The sequence below is a fragment of the Anoplophora glabripennis genome, unplaced genomic scaffold, assembly GCF_000390285.2.
Source record: "Anoplophora glabripennis isolate ALB-LARVAE unplaced genomic scaffold, Agla_2.0 scaffold9, whole genome shotgun sequence".
Classification (NCBI taxonomy): domain Eukaryota; kingdom Metazoa; phylum Arthropoda; class Insecta; order Coleoptera; family Cerambycidae; genus Anoplophora; species Anoplophora glabripennis.
Window position 1 is genome coordinate 1,167,982 of NW_019416258.1, and position 15,205 is coordinate 1,183,186.

Below are 15,205 nucleotides of genomic sequence, written 5' to 3' on the forward strand. Positions count from 1 at the left end.
TCTAAGATTGCCGTTTCGATCGATAGCTTTGCAGCCACGTGAGTGTCATTGTTTACTTCGTTGGAATATGTAAAGTGAACGTAGTCAAAATACAAGTACATATACAATTTGATATGTTTGAAATAACAGGTAACAGTGTGAGTGGCTTTTTGTTTTTTGATTATTATTGTTGTTATTTTATTTTCAGATAAAATTACAGTTGTTCTTCCTGTATATTAATTCATATTCTAATGAACTTTTGGGAAGAATTTGTTAAGGAATAAAAAATATGTCTTTTTATTCATTTCATGGTAAGTAATTAAAAATGAAAATAAACAGCTTCTCTAGATGTCAGAAGAATAATAAGACAGTTGACGCATAAGTAAATATTAAAGGTTCTAGAACAGTTTTTCGATAAGAAATAGTTTCTTCAAAGCAAGATGTCATATGCATTATTTCGAAATCCTACATCTTCTTAAATAATTGGCGTATATTGCATTTGCAACAAAAAATATCTATAGTTTCTTTACAATTTTAAGTCACTTTCGATTTATTCGGCCGTGTGATAGGTTTATTTTAGATTAAATAAATAACATGAAAATGACACGTTTAGGATATTTTTCATGTCAAATATAATCGCTAATTAAATGGCCTGATCAATTCACCAAACTACTCAGTGGCGTCGAAATTGTGGGGTTCTTACTGACGGTCTCCCAGTGTCTCTGACTATCTGCCACTGGTTAATGTAACTCAACGAATTTTAGATACCTAGATAAAAAAATGGGCACACCTGATAAGCAATATTGCTTATTGTATAATTTACATAATGTTTATTAGAAGTAAGTCTTTGATTCAAAATAAAGATATTTGATCAAATTCACTGCAATAGCATGTGGTAATAAAAATGCTTTAAACCGAGTTTCGGTATTTACAAAGTAAATTTTAATGTACTACGTTATTCATTTAAAAACGATATGCAATAAAAATTATCATGCTTTGCACTTGAAATTGACTTAATTATCTTGATTGTGTGTATAAAAAATAGCATGTTACGTGGTCGCTAGAAGTATGTGATTAATTTAATTCGAAAATTAAACTCTTCTAAATTTATTTCATATTTTCTAAACTTCTGTTTATTTGCGTTGTTGCCAAGCAATTTAAATATGTTTTACTATCTAATATTGAATTACTATAAATTCGAAAATCTTACATTATTGAAATTTACAAAGTAGGTCGCGATATTCCGTGTGCAAATAAAAACGAAGTACTCTGCTATATTATTTAAGCAATTGCGAGGAACATGCAATATCACGAATTTACTATTGAAATACCGTAGTGGAATGTGGAAAAAACCTGCTGAATCAATATAAAGAGTGTTTTGAAAATAAATGCCATAAATGCCAAATGCCAAGAGCTTAGAATAATATGAAAATAATTTTTTCCGAAGGACCATGAGATATAGGGAAATATAATTTATTTTATATATTTTTATTCCAATCGTATGTCATTGTTATCGACTTGTGACGTGACTATAGAGTAAGTTATTATTGAAACCTTGTTTTTGTAATTTTAGTTGAGCTTCCTATTAACAGAGGACCCAATGAAGGTATAGTCTAGCACGTTTTAGCTGTCGGCCAAATTTATTTGACTTTAGTTTTTTTTTAATTGCCAATTAAATAACGATATCATGCAAAAATTAAAAAAAAATACAGGTCAAGTCCTTTGCCACATTGTTTTATTTTATTACACTATCGAACAAGTAACGATCACACCATTATTTAAAGCTTGTATCTGCTTGGTGCACAACACAAGTCCAACTAAAATCTTATACTATAGTTCTGTCTTTTATGTAGTAATACAGAGACAGAGAGGAGTTACACAAGAAGTTCTGTAATAACATATCTACATATAATCTAGCGCCTCACAAATCGATAACAACATTTTGAATAATGCTTGAACGGTTCGTATTAACTTTCATTGCATAATAGTTTTAAGGGACAAAACAACACATCTTTTTGCTGGAAATACCCCATTCTTGGAGGGTCTTCTTCCCCCTTCTTTTCTAGTTAGTCATTCTTTCTTTGCATGAGTTGGTTGCGTAGTTTCCTGTTTTCTGTTGACTGTGTTCTGGTTAATATACATATTAATATATTTTAAGTCTGTTTTGGACCATTTTATTACATCAAAGGAGTATGCTAGGACTGGAATGGCAAAGTTAATTAAACTAATAACTTTTAACAGGTGTTTCGAAGTAAGTCTTTCTTTTTATACTGTTGTTGTTTTGATTAAACCCTAGATATTTATATAATTCATGTCTTTCCATTTGGGGTACTGTTTCGTTGTTCATGTTTCCATTTTCCTATTTTCACAAATAATGTATTTTATATACATATTCCGGACTTTATGCATATATCTTTTGGTGTTTTGCTTTAACAGTTCATCAATTGTGTTCGTGTACATACTTATATTTTTATCCATATATATTAAGCGATTTATTTTATATAAGTCCTGTTGTTTCGTTCGATATCCATATTCAGTATTATTTAGATCATTTGACAAAAAAATAAGATACAGGGTGTCTCACGGTGACGGCCCATTAGAATTATTTCAGAGACTACTTTGATTTGAATTTTGAAAATTTGGGATACCGGGTTTTCGGACATGCCCTTCTCACCCTGTATGTTTTTCTATATTCTGATACACAACTTTATTCTCTTTCGAACGGTATCAGGGTTCCCTATACCTATCCTTTCTAGTTTTTAAGTTTACTATTTTTTGTGTAATCACCTAAAATCATGTAATTTCTTGCGAGGGTAGCTGTGGAATTTTTATCAAAACTTCAAAACAAACAACTAAACTGTCAATTTGTTGTTAGTCTCTTGCAGTGACAGTTTAATTTAGTGTTTATAGGAAATGGAAAACAATACATATTCAAATGCTGATATTTTAAATTTATTATTCATTCACGGACAATGAATGGGATTGCAATTGCAATTGCAATGGGATTATAAGCAGAACATGTACAGTTTTTATTGAGACATATCCAAATTTGCCACCAATGAGCAGAAAAATGTTAAGAAGAATTTTAGCAAATCAACTAGAGTATGGTCGAATTTGTGCAGAAAGAATTTTACCAAAACCAATAACTTCAAATGAAGATAATGTAATAAATGTGCTAGCCTATTTTAATGTTCATCCAGAATCCTCAACTCGTGCCGCAGAGTATGATTTAGGCATTTCACTAGCGTCCATTCACATGATGCTAAGAACTAATGATATGCATCCATACAAATTTAAGCTACTTTCTGCTCTTCATCCGGGTGACGCCGTGCAAGCGATACCAAGAAGATCCACATTTTTGCAACATATTATATGGACAGACGAGTCAAAATTTACGAGAAAAGTAATTTTAATAGACATAATACTCATTTGTGGTCATCTGAAAATCCTCATGTTATCCGGGAAAGAAACTTTCAAAATAAATTTAGCGTAAATGTTTTTTGTCTAATTAAAGATAACCAAATTTCTTACCATATCTACGAAGAAAATTTAAATGCCGACAGATATCGCAATATTTTGCAAACGGTTGTGGCAGATTTTCTAGATGATATACCTTTAGACAACAACAAAGTATTGGTATCAACTAGACGGGGCTCCACCTCACTGTCACAATCAAATCGATCAACAACTGATTGAAATGTTTGAAGACAGATGGATGAGATGCCTAATAGGACCGTGGAATTGGCCAGTGAGGTCTCCCGACCTCACTCCATTAGATTTTTATGTTTGGGGAGTAATAAAGCAAAAAGTTTATTCTACACCCGTTGCTACAAAAGAGGATTTGATTGCTCGAATACGAAGAGCGTTCCATGAATTGCCTGTAGCCGAAATAGCAAAAGCGGTGACTGATGGTGTTATGTCTAGAATCCACAAGTGCTTAGCTGTTAATGGGAGTCATATTGAACACTTATGACTTGTTTAAGTCATTTTTTTTATCTTAGTGCATTATTATTATCAACATACATAATTAAAATTGTGTATTACTATGTATGAAGTTGATTTTTTAGAATTCTTAATTTTATTCTGTTCATTGGTAGAAAATTGGGATATATCTCATTAAAAACTGTAAATGTTCTGCTTAGAATCCCACTGCAACGTCTGTGAATAAATAATAATAAATAACTGGTAACAGTTTAGTTGTTTCTAGCTATCCTCGCAAGAAATTACATGATTTTAGGTGATTACACAAAAAATAGTAAACTTAAAAACTAGAAGAGATAGGTATAGGGAACCCTGATACCGTTCGAAAGAGAATAAAACTGTGTATCAGAATATAGAAAAACATACAGGGTGTTCCATTTAAAAAAACCGACTTATGAAGGTTTGAAGTTAACTAAACTCGGCATTAAATTTTTAGTACACTGTATGCAATTAAGCCACTTTGAAACTATGGATGGGAAGCTTAGGGGTCTAGCTCTAGCTATCCCCCCTATAAATATTGTTGCTTTATCTTTCTTACTATAAAATACACATGGTTTGAAGCTAGTCACTGTTTCTCTCCAATTTTTTTGAAAAAAATTAAATATCTCGAAAACGATTAATTTTAGGAATAGGGACACTTCATAAAAATCCACCTAAAATAACACGTAGAATCCAGAATTGCAATAATATATACGGTATTCCATTTAAAATAAGCAAAATAATAATAAAATAATTCTAATGGGCCGTCACCGTGAGACACCCTGTATATACAATGCCATAGAGCACTTAGGGCGTCACCTTGAAATATTCCACGTCTAATACTAATAAAATCGGTTTCTCTGACTGTTGATCTTTAATTGTATTTTGGTTTTTCATCTTCTCATTATAATGGATAGAAAGTTTTGAATCGTTCTGAATTTTTTTGGCGATTATCAACAACTACGTGATTATATTGTTTACCGTTAGTTGTGTCTTACATCTTTGACTTCCTCCTTTACTTCGATTTTGTTCCTCAGTCAGTTTATTATTGCTAGTTGGTTGTTGTTCAATTTTATTTGCTGTTGACGCTGTTATTGTCTTATATAAGCTAGACAAACTTTAAATATTGTGAGATGACCTTTGGTTTCAGAATTACTTTATTTATTATTATTTTAATATTATTATTATCATAGAAAGTGATTGCGAAACGTTTCTATCTTTAATAGTAACCCAGGTACCTTAAGGTAACATTGAAGAGGCCTTTGCATAACTTGCCGGTTGAAAAAAAAATGATAGGATATCGAGATTGTATGTGAAAACTGATAACAGATTGCTGTGGTGTTATCCCTGAAGGACCGCAACGAATTGGGCAGATGGAGATAATTCGTGTGTGGGGCGCCAGAGTTACGTAACGCCCCGTATCCCGAAAAAGGAAGAGGAAGACAGCAGAAGTGGCGCATACACACATCGCAGGCGCTTTTCTATTGATTCCAGACCTACTCCACGCCGAGCAGCAGATCGCGACTGCTAAGGTGGGGCTCGACATGTCACACGGCCGTTCGACTTGAATTCAAATCACTCCAGTGGCCCCTAAAAGAGCGTCCGCAGCTGGGCCCCTTCGCGTCTTGCTCAGTGTATGGCTTCCAGGCCCCTATTCAACAAAGTCCCAGTGCCCAACCACTAGAACTCATGATTGGCTCCTTTTGGAACTTGTGCCGTGCTTGCCCTTCGATGCCTGTCGATAAGGTAAAATACTATAACTCTAGACAGTATAACCCCATTTCTGTGATCGAGGAAATATCATCCCCATTGCAGAAACTAGTAAATGTCACCCAGTATCGCAGTAGTTACGGTTCAACATTCCTTCATATTTCCTGTTAAGAAATTCTCTTAGTACCTACTAATATCTATAAGGTTTACATTTTTTTTATAAGAAATCAATACAATTACGAATGAATATAGAAGTGGACAATGGTCGATTAAGAGAAAAGATGCCCTTCTCAAAAGTGTAGTAATTTATCATAGTTTTAGTTGCAAGATTAATAACTACATTTTACATCTATCAAAAATTTTTCATTCATATTTACTACTGCGGCTACTATACTTCCGAGAAACAAGACTAGTTTATTCTTCACATTACAAAATCAGTAAGGCATGTAGTCATTGGCATTCATAGAAGTGCACGCCAAAAAGTAATTAGACATAATAGGATCTTGTGCTAATTTTTTTTCTTTATAATTCTGTCCTTCCTTTTTTACCATGCACTGCGGTAAAAGGTTTCTTTTCCTATTAGATTTGTTAGTTTATTCCGTCGAATCACATTTATATGTGAAATTCTGGTCTGAAATTAATTATTTTAAATTTTTCCGTTTATAGTAGTTTGTTCCTGTAAAGGATAAATGCCATCTATTAATAACGTCCAAACATTAACTACTAGACGTTTCTTTTTTACCGCTCATATTCCAAGGCATTAAGGGACATTGATTAAACGTCTGCAATTAATTTAATATTGCGGAACCATACAGGTAAGCGTGAAACCGATATAATTGACCTACAAAGAAAATTGATCAAATTAGGCGTTTTAAATATCAGAACTATGTCATTGGCATCTCTATGTAAATTATTCGCATTTTATCAGTCAATTACTACCCCTTTCACTCCAGAAACTCCTTTAATTACAGACTAAGGGACGCGGAAGTTTTAGTCCCTATTAGAACTTGCAAAGAATTTGCTCCGTCAGTCTTCCGTATGGTATTGAAATTGATTCCCCAAAGACCAGGCGTAACAATTCCTTTATAAATTGTAGAGGAGATATCTTAATGAACTCTTGAAACTTCTTTAACTCTCACTGACTTATATATGCTCTGTTTATTGATTTTGTTATTCTACAAAAGATCCCGGACCAATCATAGCTATTGCTATAGGCTCCAACGCATCAACTTCTTCATCCGTTGCGGTTTAATGTTACCTTGTCCTGTATACATTGCAGCATTAGAGCATTTGTAATGTGGTATATTTGATAATCTCCAGAGCTTTTGCCCAGACAGTTCACAAGGCTTTCTGAACTAGTCAAACAGAATATGTCTTGTATGCTTATCCAGATAAATTATGTACACCTTAATTTAAAACTCTAGAGACACATTCAAATGACTCGACCAAAATGTCCTCTTCCCTCGATTATTACTTCGTAACTGTTTCTCTTTCTGAACCGTTGCTCGATAGTACGGAACTGTTCAGTCTAAGAAATAATCTTCGGCTACCATCTCTTATTTCATCTTCTCGCATTGTCTTTCTGGATTAGCAAGGGGGTTATTATGATGCACAACATGCAATACATCTTTGGACGGCGTGATGGGGGACATATTAACTATCTTCCTACGCTTAAAAGAGTTGTTGTTCTTTGGCTTCAACGACTAAAGTCATCCAGTCTGGTATGCCTCTTTTTGAAAATGATAACTGTAACTTAGACAACCCACCGTACGCCGTTACTAAAACGAATGAATATTGTGATTGGTGGTAGCATCAAAAGTAGCGTTGATGCAGGGTGTCTTGGGGTTAAGTTAATTTTTCGCTATGATCAATTTTCAGCTACACTCCGAATATCGGAGCACATATCGATGGCACGAGTATACAGGCCCAAGGCAAGAGGTGGTCAGAAGACCCCCACAAGCCAACATTGCGGAAAAAGCCAACGATCCTCAGCCTGCAACCAAGAGTAACGATGAAGACTTCCAAACCGACTCATGTGAGTGAACATGTCTGAAAGTGTATCAAAAATATTGATTAATCTTCAAACTTTAGGACGTTGTTGTTAAAATTAAAGCGGACACTTCATTTCTATTTTAGTGCCCAAGTTGGAACCAGCTATGCCTAGAAGAAAAAAGTACCCCGACTTGGCTTACCGACATCACGAGTTCTTGGTAAGCGACGGCCCGACCAATGAATTTTGCAGTGCTGACAGGGCAAGGGTAAGTTTTGGGTGGCAAAGAGTGGTTTATTAGTGAAATATGCACGCACTGCTGTATAGTTGTTAGGAACGCGATTGCTTGTGTTAGCATAGATATAGATATTACATTCCCTCTAGCCACGTAAATCATGCCACTAACTGTATAGTCGATTGCCAAATATCTACTCAAATAGGGGAACGAGTCACTTTTAGTATCCAATATACAACTCGTATCGTGACAAAAAGGAAGGAAATAACTTCGCCAAAGTTTCGATCCTTATTATAAAATCGATGCCTCTGAAGCCCTATTAGTGGAGCTAACTCTTCATGTGAACCAAGAAGCTTGGAAGGGAGAGAGGACTGCATATTATTCTGTACCAGATAATTGGATATTTAAAACTTTAGTTCCCCATTTTGAGAAGATTTAATAAAAGCCTAGTCAAATTTAGTTGTCCCCACCGATTATTAAAACCGATAGGAAACAGGTTTTTTAATAAGAATCGGAATATATAATGCTGTACATTGCCTAATTTTACATTTAACGATCTTGATAAAATGTAGGCAAAATTTAAATAATCCGCTTTTTATTAAATGTGCTTGCCTAGTTTATATGCATATTTAAGCTTAAAAAATAATGTTTTTTAACTCATTTTACATCAGAGCTACCGTATAAACTAGGTTACGGATACGTTCATCTGAAGTTAATGAGAAATTTCACTTCTGATGAACCCTTTCCTCATCTAACATCGCGACCATCATGTAGAATATAATTCGCATACGTACGAAACATCTCAGGGACGAGAGTGCGTTCACTAATCATACTGAGACGTTTTGCACCCGCCCCCGTGAGCGTCGAACGCCAAGAGCTAACGCTAGAAAAAGTTAAGAACAGAACCAATTTATTTGAGAAGTATTGCTCTCCGCCTTGCCTGCATGTTTTCTACCGACAAACAGGAATAGTAAATTGGGATACGTTTGATACTTTTTTCAACACTATTTTTGACGACAAATTGACAAACTTGCCAAATTTTAACACGCGAAAATATTAGATCCTACGTAAGTTTTTGCAGATGTAAATAAAATATATTTATTTTCATAATTTTAGGCGGGACTTAATATTTTTACAGTTTTGGACCCATAAGCAGGCATTATTATTTACCAGTTGAAATCAACCATCTGTATCAATAATCAAATAATACAAACATAGTTAGTCATTTTGCAAGTGCATTTTTAAGACCAAAAGGTATACAAAGAAATTCATTCGAATCGTACGTCCCAACGGTTAAATCTAGCATTTTTTTATCGTACACCTCATGTATCGTAATACAATTTTTCTGTACGGAAATTACAATTATTAGATGCGTTTATGTGATTCAAAATGGCTGCTATAGTTTTAAAACATGTTCGGGAAAAATGGTGTTAAAGAAGTATCGATTATCCTGAAACTTTTTGCTCTCCCTGTAGGTAAAAAAAATTAGACGGCTAATCAATACCCACCGCTCGATAGCCCACAGCCCACAAACTACACTGCCATTAATATCAAGTTAGCTAATTTTGGGCCGAACACGATTTTGAGTGCTATAGAACGCAAATTGCAATACAGAGCTTACTGAGTTTTACAAATTTTTGCATACCAGTAACAGCTATTCTTACACAGTTTGTTTTTTATTCGATCGACTGATTATTGCATACAGTATAATGCTATTGAATTGTATTTTTTTAATGGGTTGGCATTTCAGAGTGCACAAAAGGCACAGACATTCGCAAATGTTTCCAATAGAGTAGGACCTCTAAAACACGTATTTATAAACTAAACATTTTGGAATTGACTTGGAAAACGAGAAATTGTTACTTGGAAAATGGGAATGAATTCATAATTAGTGTTTTTTTCTGAACAATATAATTATTAACTTTTAAATACCATTCGCGCAGGAAGTTTTATTAAAAAACTGTATGAAGCTATGAGGGTACCAGCACAATTAGCTGAATTGAATTCAATATAGCGTCCTTTATATGGGTTCTTAGTTGGCAGTGAAACGCTATACATGATATACATACAAGGTGGTATGCGATTTTAATAAGAGTTGCAAACAGAAATACAAAAAGTGTTAATAATTGTTGCACAAAAATTAGGCGGTTAAGCCTGTGTTGAATTAAAAGGATTAGCTAAAAACAATTGCCCTAATTAGAGAACTTAATGTTTGTCCTGCAGTATACAGTTTTTAATTATAAAAGTTATGTTTAATTAATGATTTCAAATAATTTCACTTAAAATTGAAAAATAAATAATAAAACGTACCATTAAATATGATTCCACAGCGGATATATTTAAAACATCCTTCCATAGTTGTACATACAGGATGTTCCGCGAGAAGTGTGGCTCGGAAATGAATTGTTTGATACTTTACAAAATCGTGCTAGTAATTTTGCATTTAACTTCTACGTTTGTCATTTTTTTTTCGAAATATGTTATTCTTAATTAAAAGATAAAGAATACACAGTTCAACCAATTTCATCAGGTTCGTGTAAAAGATTAGAGGATCGAGTGGTGGGAACTAAGTTACAGTTCGGAAGAGAAAGCGAAAATGGGTAAAACCTTTAATATATCACCTGTAAAGATGTATTTATTTATTCATTATTTTAGCATTATTACACATCTGCTTTGCGCATTTCAAATTTTGTTTGAAATTTTTGATGCGGGCTTTTTTACTTTTTGTGAGAAATGGGCTTCGCTGGTCGCTTATACACTTCGTCACTGCGCACTCGACCTTCACTGATCAGATGAAATAAGTTGAACTGTACATAAAAAATGGCTTAAATTACATAATAACGATTGTATTTTTTGACAGTAAAAACAAATAAACAAATAGAAATATGCAAACATAGTCTAATACTGTACTATACCTTTTTTCTAATTTAATTTACAATTTTAATAAACCTAACCTTGTTACAATATGTTTATATATATTTCTTATGGTTATTTACGTCTATTTGTTACTATTTTTGTATGTCGATTTTCTTCAACTTTAGTTACATTTTGAGTGGACCTATTAATTAAAATTAAACTAAAAAATACAAACAGTTTTATGCAATTTATACTATAAACGAAAATTGTCATATGCGTAAAGTTATACAAGGTGTTTTATAGGTACATTACAATCAGCGGATACTACATATTGAAATATTACGATTTAACCAAACTTACCTTAGTCCAAAAAATACTTAAAAAGATATGGGACGTCAAAGAGAAAAATACGTTTTCATTATTTTTAAACAACCTTTACAATTTTGGGCATCATTGTTATTTATTAGTGGGCGCCACTTACGGCAATTGTATGTCTTTAAAATGTCATAACAATTTGCTCCTCGGTATATCTGCCTCTTTGATACTTCCTTTCGTTTTCCTCTTTTCTACGTACAAGAAACATACTTTGCAAGTATCGCTGCGAGTGACCATTTTCGAGAAGCAAGAAAACGTTTTAAAGACGAGCAAAGTGGGCGCCACTCTAATAAGTAACAGCAAAATTATGACGGGCTGGTAATGTCAACTGAAAATGTTTTATTAAAATTTGTGCACTTCGTAGTGGAACATCCTTATATACATTAAAAGGGAAGATGGTCAAGAATTTGAATTTGCCTAGTCTTGTCTTGAAGGTGGAATGAAAATGGAATGATAAATACAATGAAAATGCTTAAGCATCTTTCTCTCTCTTGCTAAAACAATTGCTATAGGGTTTTATACACGTGATTAAAGCACTTTGTTTCTACCTGCTGTATTAAGCATTTTCGTGTTCGCTGCTGCTAATTTTAGACAAAGCTTAGTTAGGTGACAACAGACTAGAAAAAAAGATTGATATGTTCCGTCGAAAGTAACGTTAATTGGGGAACGCGAACGTGAGCGACAATGGTGATGGGAACCCCTAGGGAACTGTTGGAATTAATGGAATGTTCACAAGTAGGGTGTAATTACAGCCCGTTGATTAATAATTAGCGTCAGATTTAATGGCACATGACAAATCTAAGGCAGCTAAATTAGAAGCCACCAGATCAGTTCGGCAAACCGTAAGCCGGGAACGACGATTTATTGATTTAGTAACCTAAAATGTAACCGCAAACAATCAACACGCCACATGATGTAGGTATGCATAATTGAACCACAAAAAACTTTATGGCCACAAAAATAGAATGGAATTCACCTGATAATTTATGCCCATTATTGTGGTTTATGTCAGATAAGTTTTCCTATTAAAAATGTATTCTTGCATGCTAAAGAAATGTACGTGCTGGGCTATCCGATGAAGGTCGTTGAATTGAAATGTCGTACGTACACGGTTTATACAGGGTGTCCCAATATGTACCACATTTAAATCGGATAAAGGATTCTATATACAGGGTCGGAAAGTCCCCATGGTTCATCGGTCGTTACGTGAGAGCGATAAAGTAAGTCATAGAAATCCGTGCGATAGAGAAGGATGGTTATAATGAAGGCGTCTCATAGTCACCGCCCGTTTCGCCTTTCCACAAATAAGATCCACTTCCACTTGTAATTCAGCGACCGGTGGTCATCTTTGTTTTCGTCGTTTGGCTTTTCTTTAATAGATGTCACCACTTATACAGTTTCGACTTCGGTATTCCGATATGTTAATACCATCCGTTAATAGAGGGCAGCACAACGCGCAACAAAGAAAACTTTTTGCAGTAGCTACTAGATACCTCTGTTTGTAAATCTAGTGACCTTGTTTGCCCTACTGAGAAGTTATTCAAATGGAGTATAGTGCTCAGCTGCATTTAAAGTTCATTTAGTTGTTATTTAAGTATACTTTTTAAAATGACATAAAAATCCCAAGAAATAAAGCAAAATTTCCTATTTTCCCAATTCCAAAAAAATCTGTAGATCTGTTGCCCTCTGTTAATGGATTGTATTAACATATCGGAATACTAAGTCGGAATTGTATAAGTAGTGACATCTATTACAGGAAAGGCAAACGACGAAAACAAAGATGACCACCGGTCGCTGAATTACAAGTGAAAGTGGATCTTATTTGTGGAAGGGCGAAACGGGCGGTGTCTATGAGACCGCTTTCATTATAGCCATCCTTCTCTATCGCACGGATTTCTATGACTTACTTTATCTCTCTCACGTAACGGCCGATGAACCATGGGGACTTTCCGAACCTGTATGTATATTTGGAAGAAAAAACTAAAATTTTCCACATACTTTGTCGCCCTCTAGTTAAATTTGGTTAACTCGTCTTAATTTAATATTAACTGATGTGACAGTTCCATATACCCTGAATATTGGAGTACCCTGTACACAAATTGATATTTTACAAACAATTCAACCCAATAAAAATAAGCAAACATTGCATTTGCTATTTACATTTTTTTGTATTTAAAATATCAACTTCAATTTAAAAAATAGAAGGTCATGAAATCCACGAGCAAGAATAATGAAAAACTGGGGTAATATAATGTTTGGGCACCCGCAGTTTTTATCTGAACGACAATCAAATATGCTTGGGCGTATTTTTATTATCTCCGTTTGTGTCATTTTACACACTGACAGTATTAATTGCTTTTATTTGCATTGCTCGACCGAACTTCCGCGTTAGCGCCGACTTCGATGGACTTTTGTGATGTTTTAATGGTGGAAATCCGCCGTTCAATCGTTAAATTAATTGCCAAGTAGTTTATTGGAGGAAGTTGTCGTAGTCACATGTTTTGCGTAACACCTCTCACTGCGGTATTAAAATTTAAGTCGTAGGTAGGTCACTAGTAATTCGAAAAATATATATTTATTTATACTATACAGCAAGATTTCGACAAAGTTGTACGTATACGCGTGAATCTCTGATCAAAGATATAAAATAAAGTGCTCGGCCAAAAATTAAATCATAAAAAATAATCAAAAAATATAATTTTTATTTGTATTTTCGCATTTTTTATTTTATTATACAGGTATCTTCAAAGAACAGTTTGAAAAACGCCGAAAGAGTTTGTGAGATATGTCCAAGTGTTTTTAAAGTTAAATTTTGGCTATATCTTTTTCAAAAAACAATGTATTGCCTAAAAAACGTGTACAAGTCAGTTCTTGAAGATATTAAATACGTTAATGTTAGTTTTCTACTGACTTGTAAACGATATTTTGAAGTTACGAAAGCATGAATGAAATAGTACAAAATTTTGGATATGTTTGAAATTTTCGATGAAGCGTTATTTCTAAGATCACGTTTATTGAACCCTTTTGTGAGAAATAGCATTAAGGAAAACGAGAGAGAAAGAAAACTTATATACATAGACATTTTCCTTACAATATCTTAAAAAGAGAAGATACATATAAATAGAGGCAAAAGTTTCCACTTATAAAATGTACCTTCCAAGATGTAAAACCAAGTCACTAAGAAATCTATAATATACTTTTTAATTTATATATAAATCTACAACATAAATAAATAGGCCAGGAAATATAGAGTTGGACGCGACTTTTTGTTTCGGCAAGCTGAATTTATCACTATACAGGGTATCCCAAAAGTATGGAAACAGCACAATAACTTTCGAAAAATGCAATTTGAGGAAAAATGATTCAGACAAAAGATTTAGGATTCAATGGTGACCCTAGATTTGACCTTGACCTTGACCTTCAAGGTTATTTCAAGGTCAAGTTAATTTTTTCAAATGGGATACCCTACTTTTGACTACGGAAATGAAAAGAGCGGAAAATTTTACGTTCAGATATATCCTTGACCCTTTTCCGAATTTGACCCATGATGGTCATTAAAGGTCAAATCAAGGTCACGCATGGTTTGGCGCGCTGTCTTGAAAACAACGGGTTGCAAAAAAACGACCATAACTAACGTTGTAGGATTTTTCCCTGGCTATCTAACGGTGACCCTTGATTTGACCGTGACCTTCACCTTCAAAAACCGCACTATATCAAGTTTGGCAAAAATCGGTTGATTTTTGAAATCGCGTCCGCAATCTTGGACTAAAATTCCTCGAAAACAGATTTCAGATTCGTAGTCAGCGACCCCAAAAACCCCTCTGTACCAAATTTGGCGTAAATCGGTTAATTTTTTGGAACCGCGTTCGCCATCTTGGATCCGCCATCTTGGACTAAAATTCCTCAAAAACAGATTTCAGATTCGTAGTCAGCGACCCCAAAAACCCCCCTATACCAAATTTGGCGTAAATCGGTTAATTTGGTATCCAGTGCGATTGTGGAAGATGCTCGGGATCGTCCAGACTAATAATTAGTTAATTTGTTTATAGGGCCATAACTTGTAAACTATTCAACTTACCGATTCCAGATTTCGTGAGACG

General features: G+C 34.2%; 1 protein-coding gene across 1 annotated transcript in view; it reads left to right on the forward strand.

Annotated features, from left to right (window-relative positions):
* Positions 1-5,485: 5,485 nt before the first annotated feature.
* LOC108908907 (actin cytoskeleton-regulatory complex protein PAN1) overlaps positions 5,486-15,205 on the forward strand; it is a 31,759-nt gene continuing 22,039 nt past the window's right edge. The window contains exons 1-3 of the mRNA XM_018713091.1: positions 5,486-5,685; positions 7,528-7,684; positions 7,786-7,907. Coding sequence (XP_018568607.1) covers positions 5,629-5,685; positions 7,528-7,684; positions 7,786-7,907 — 336 coding nt within the window. The 5' untranslated portion in view covers positions 5,486-5,628. The remainder of the gene's footprint in view (positions 5,686-7,527; positions 7,685-7,785; positions 7,908-15,205) is intronic.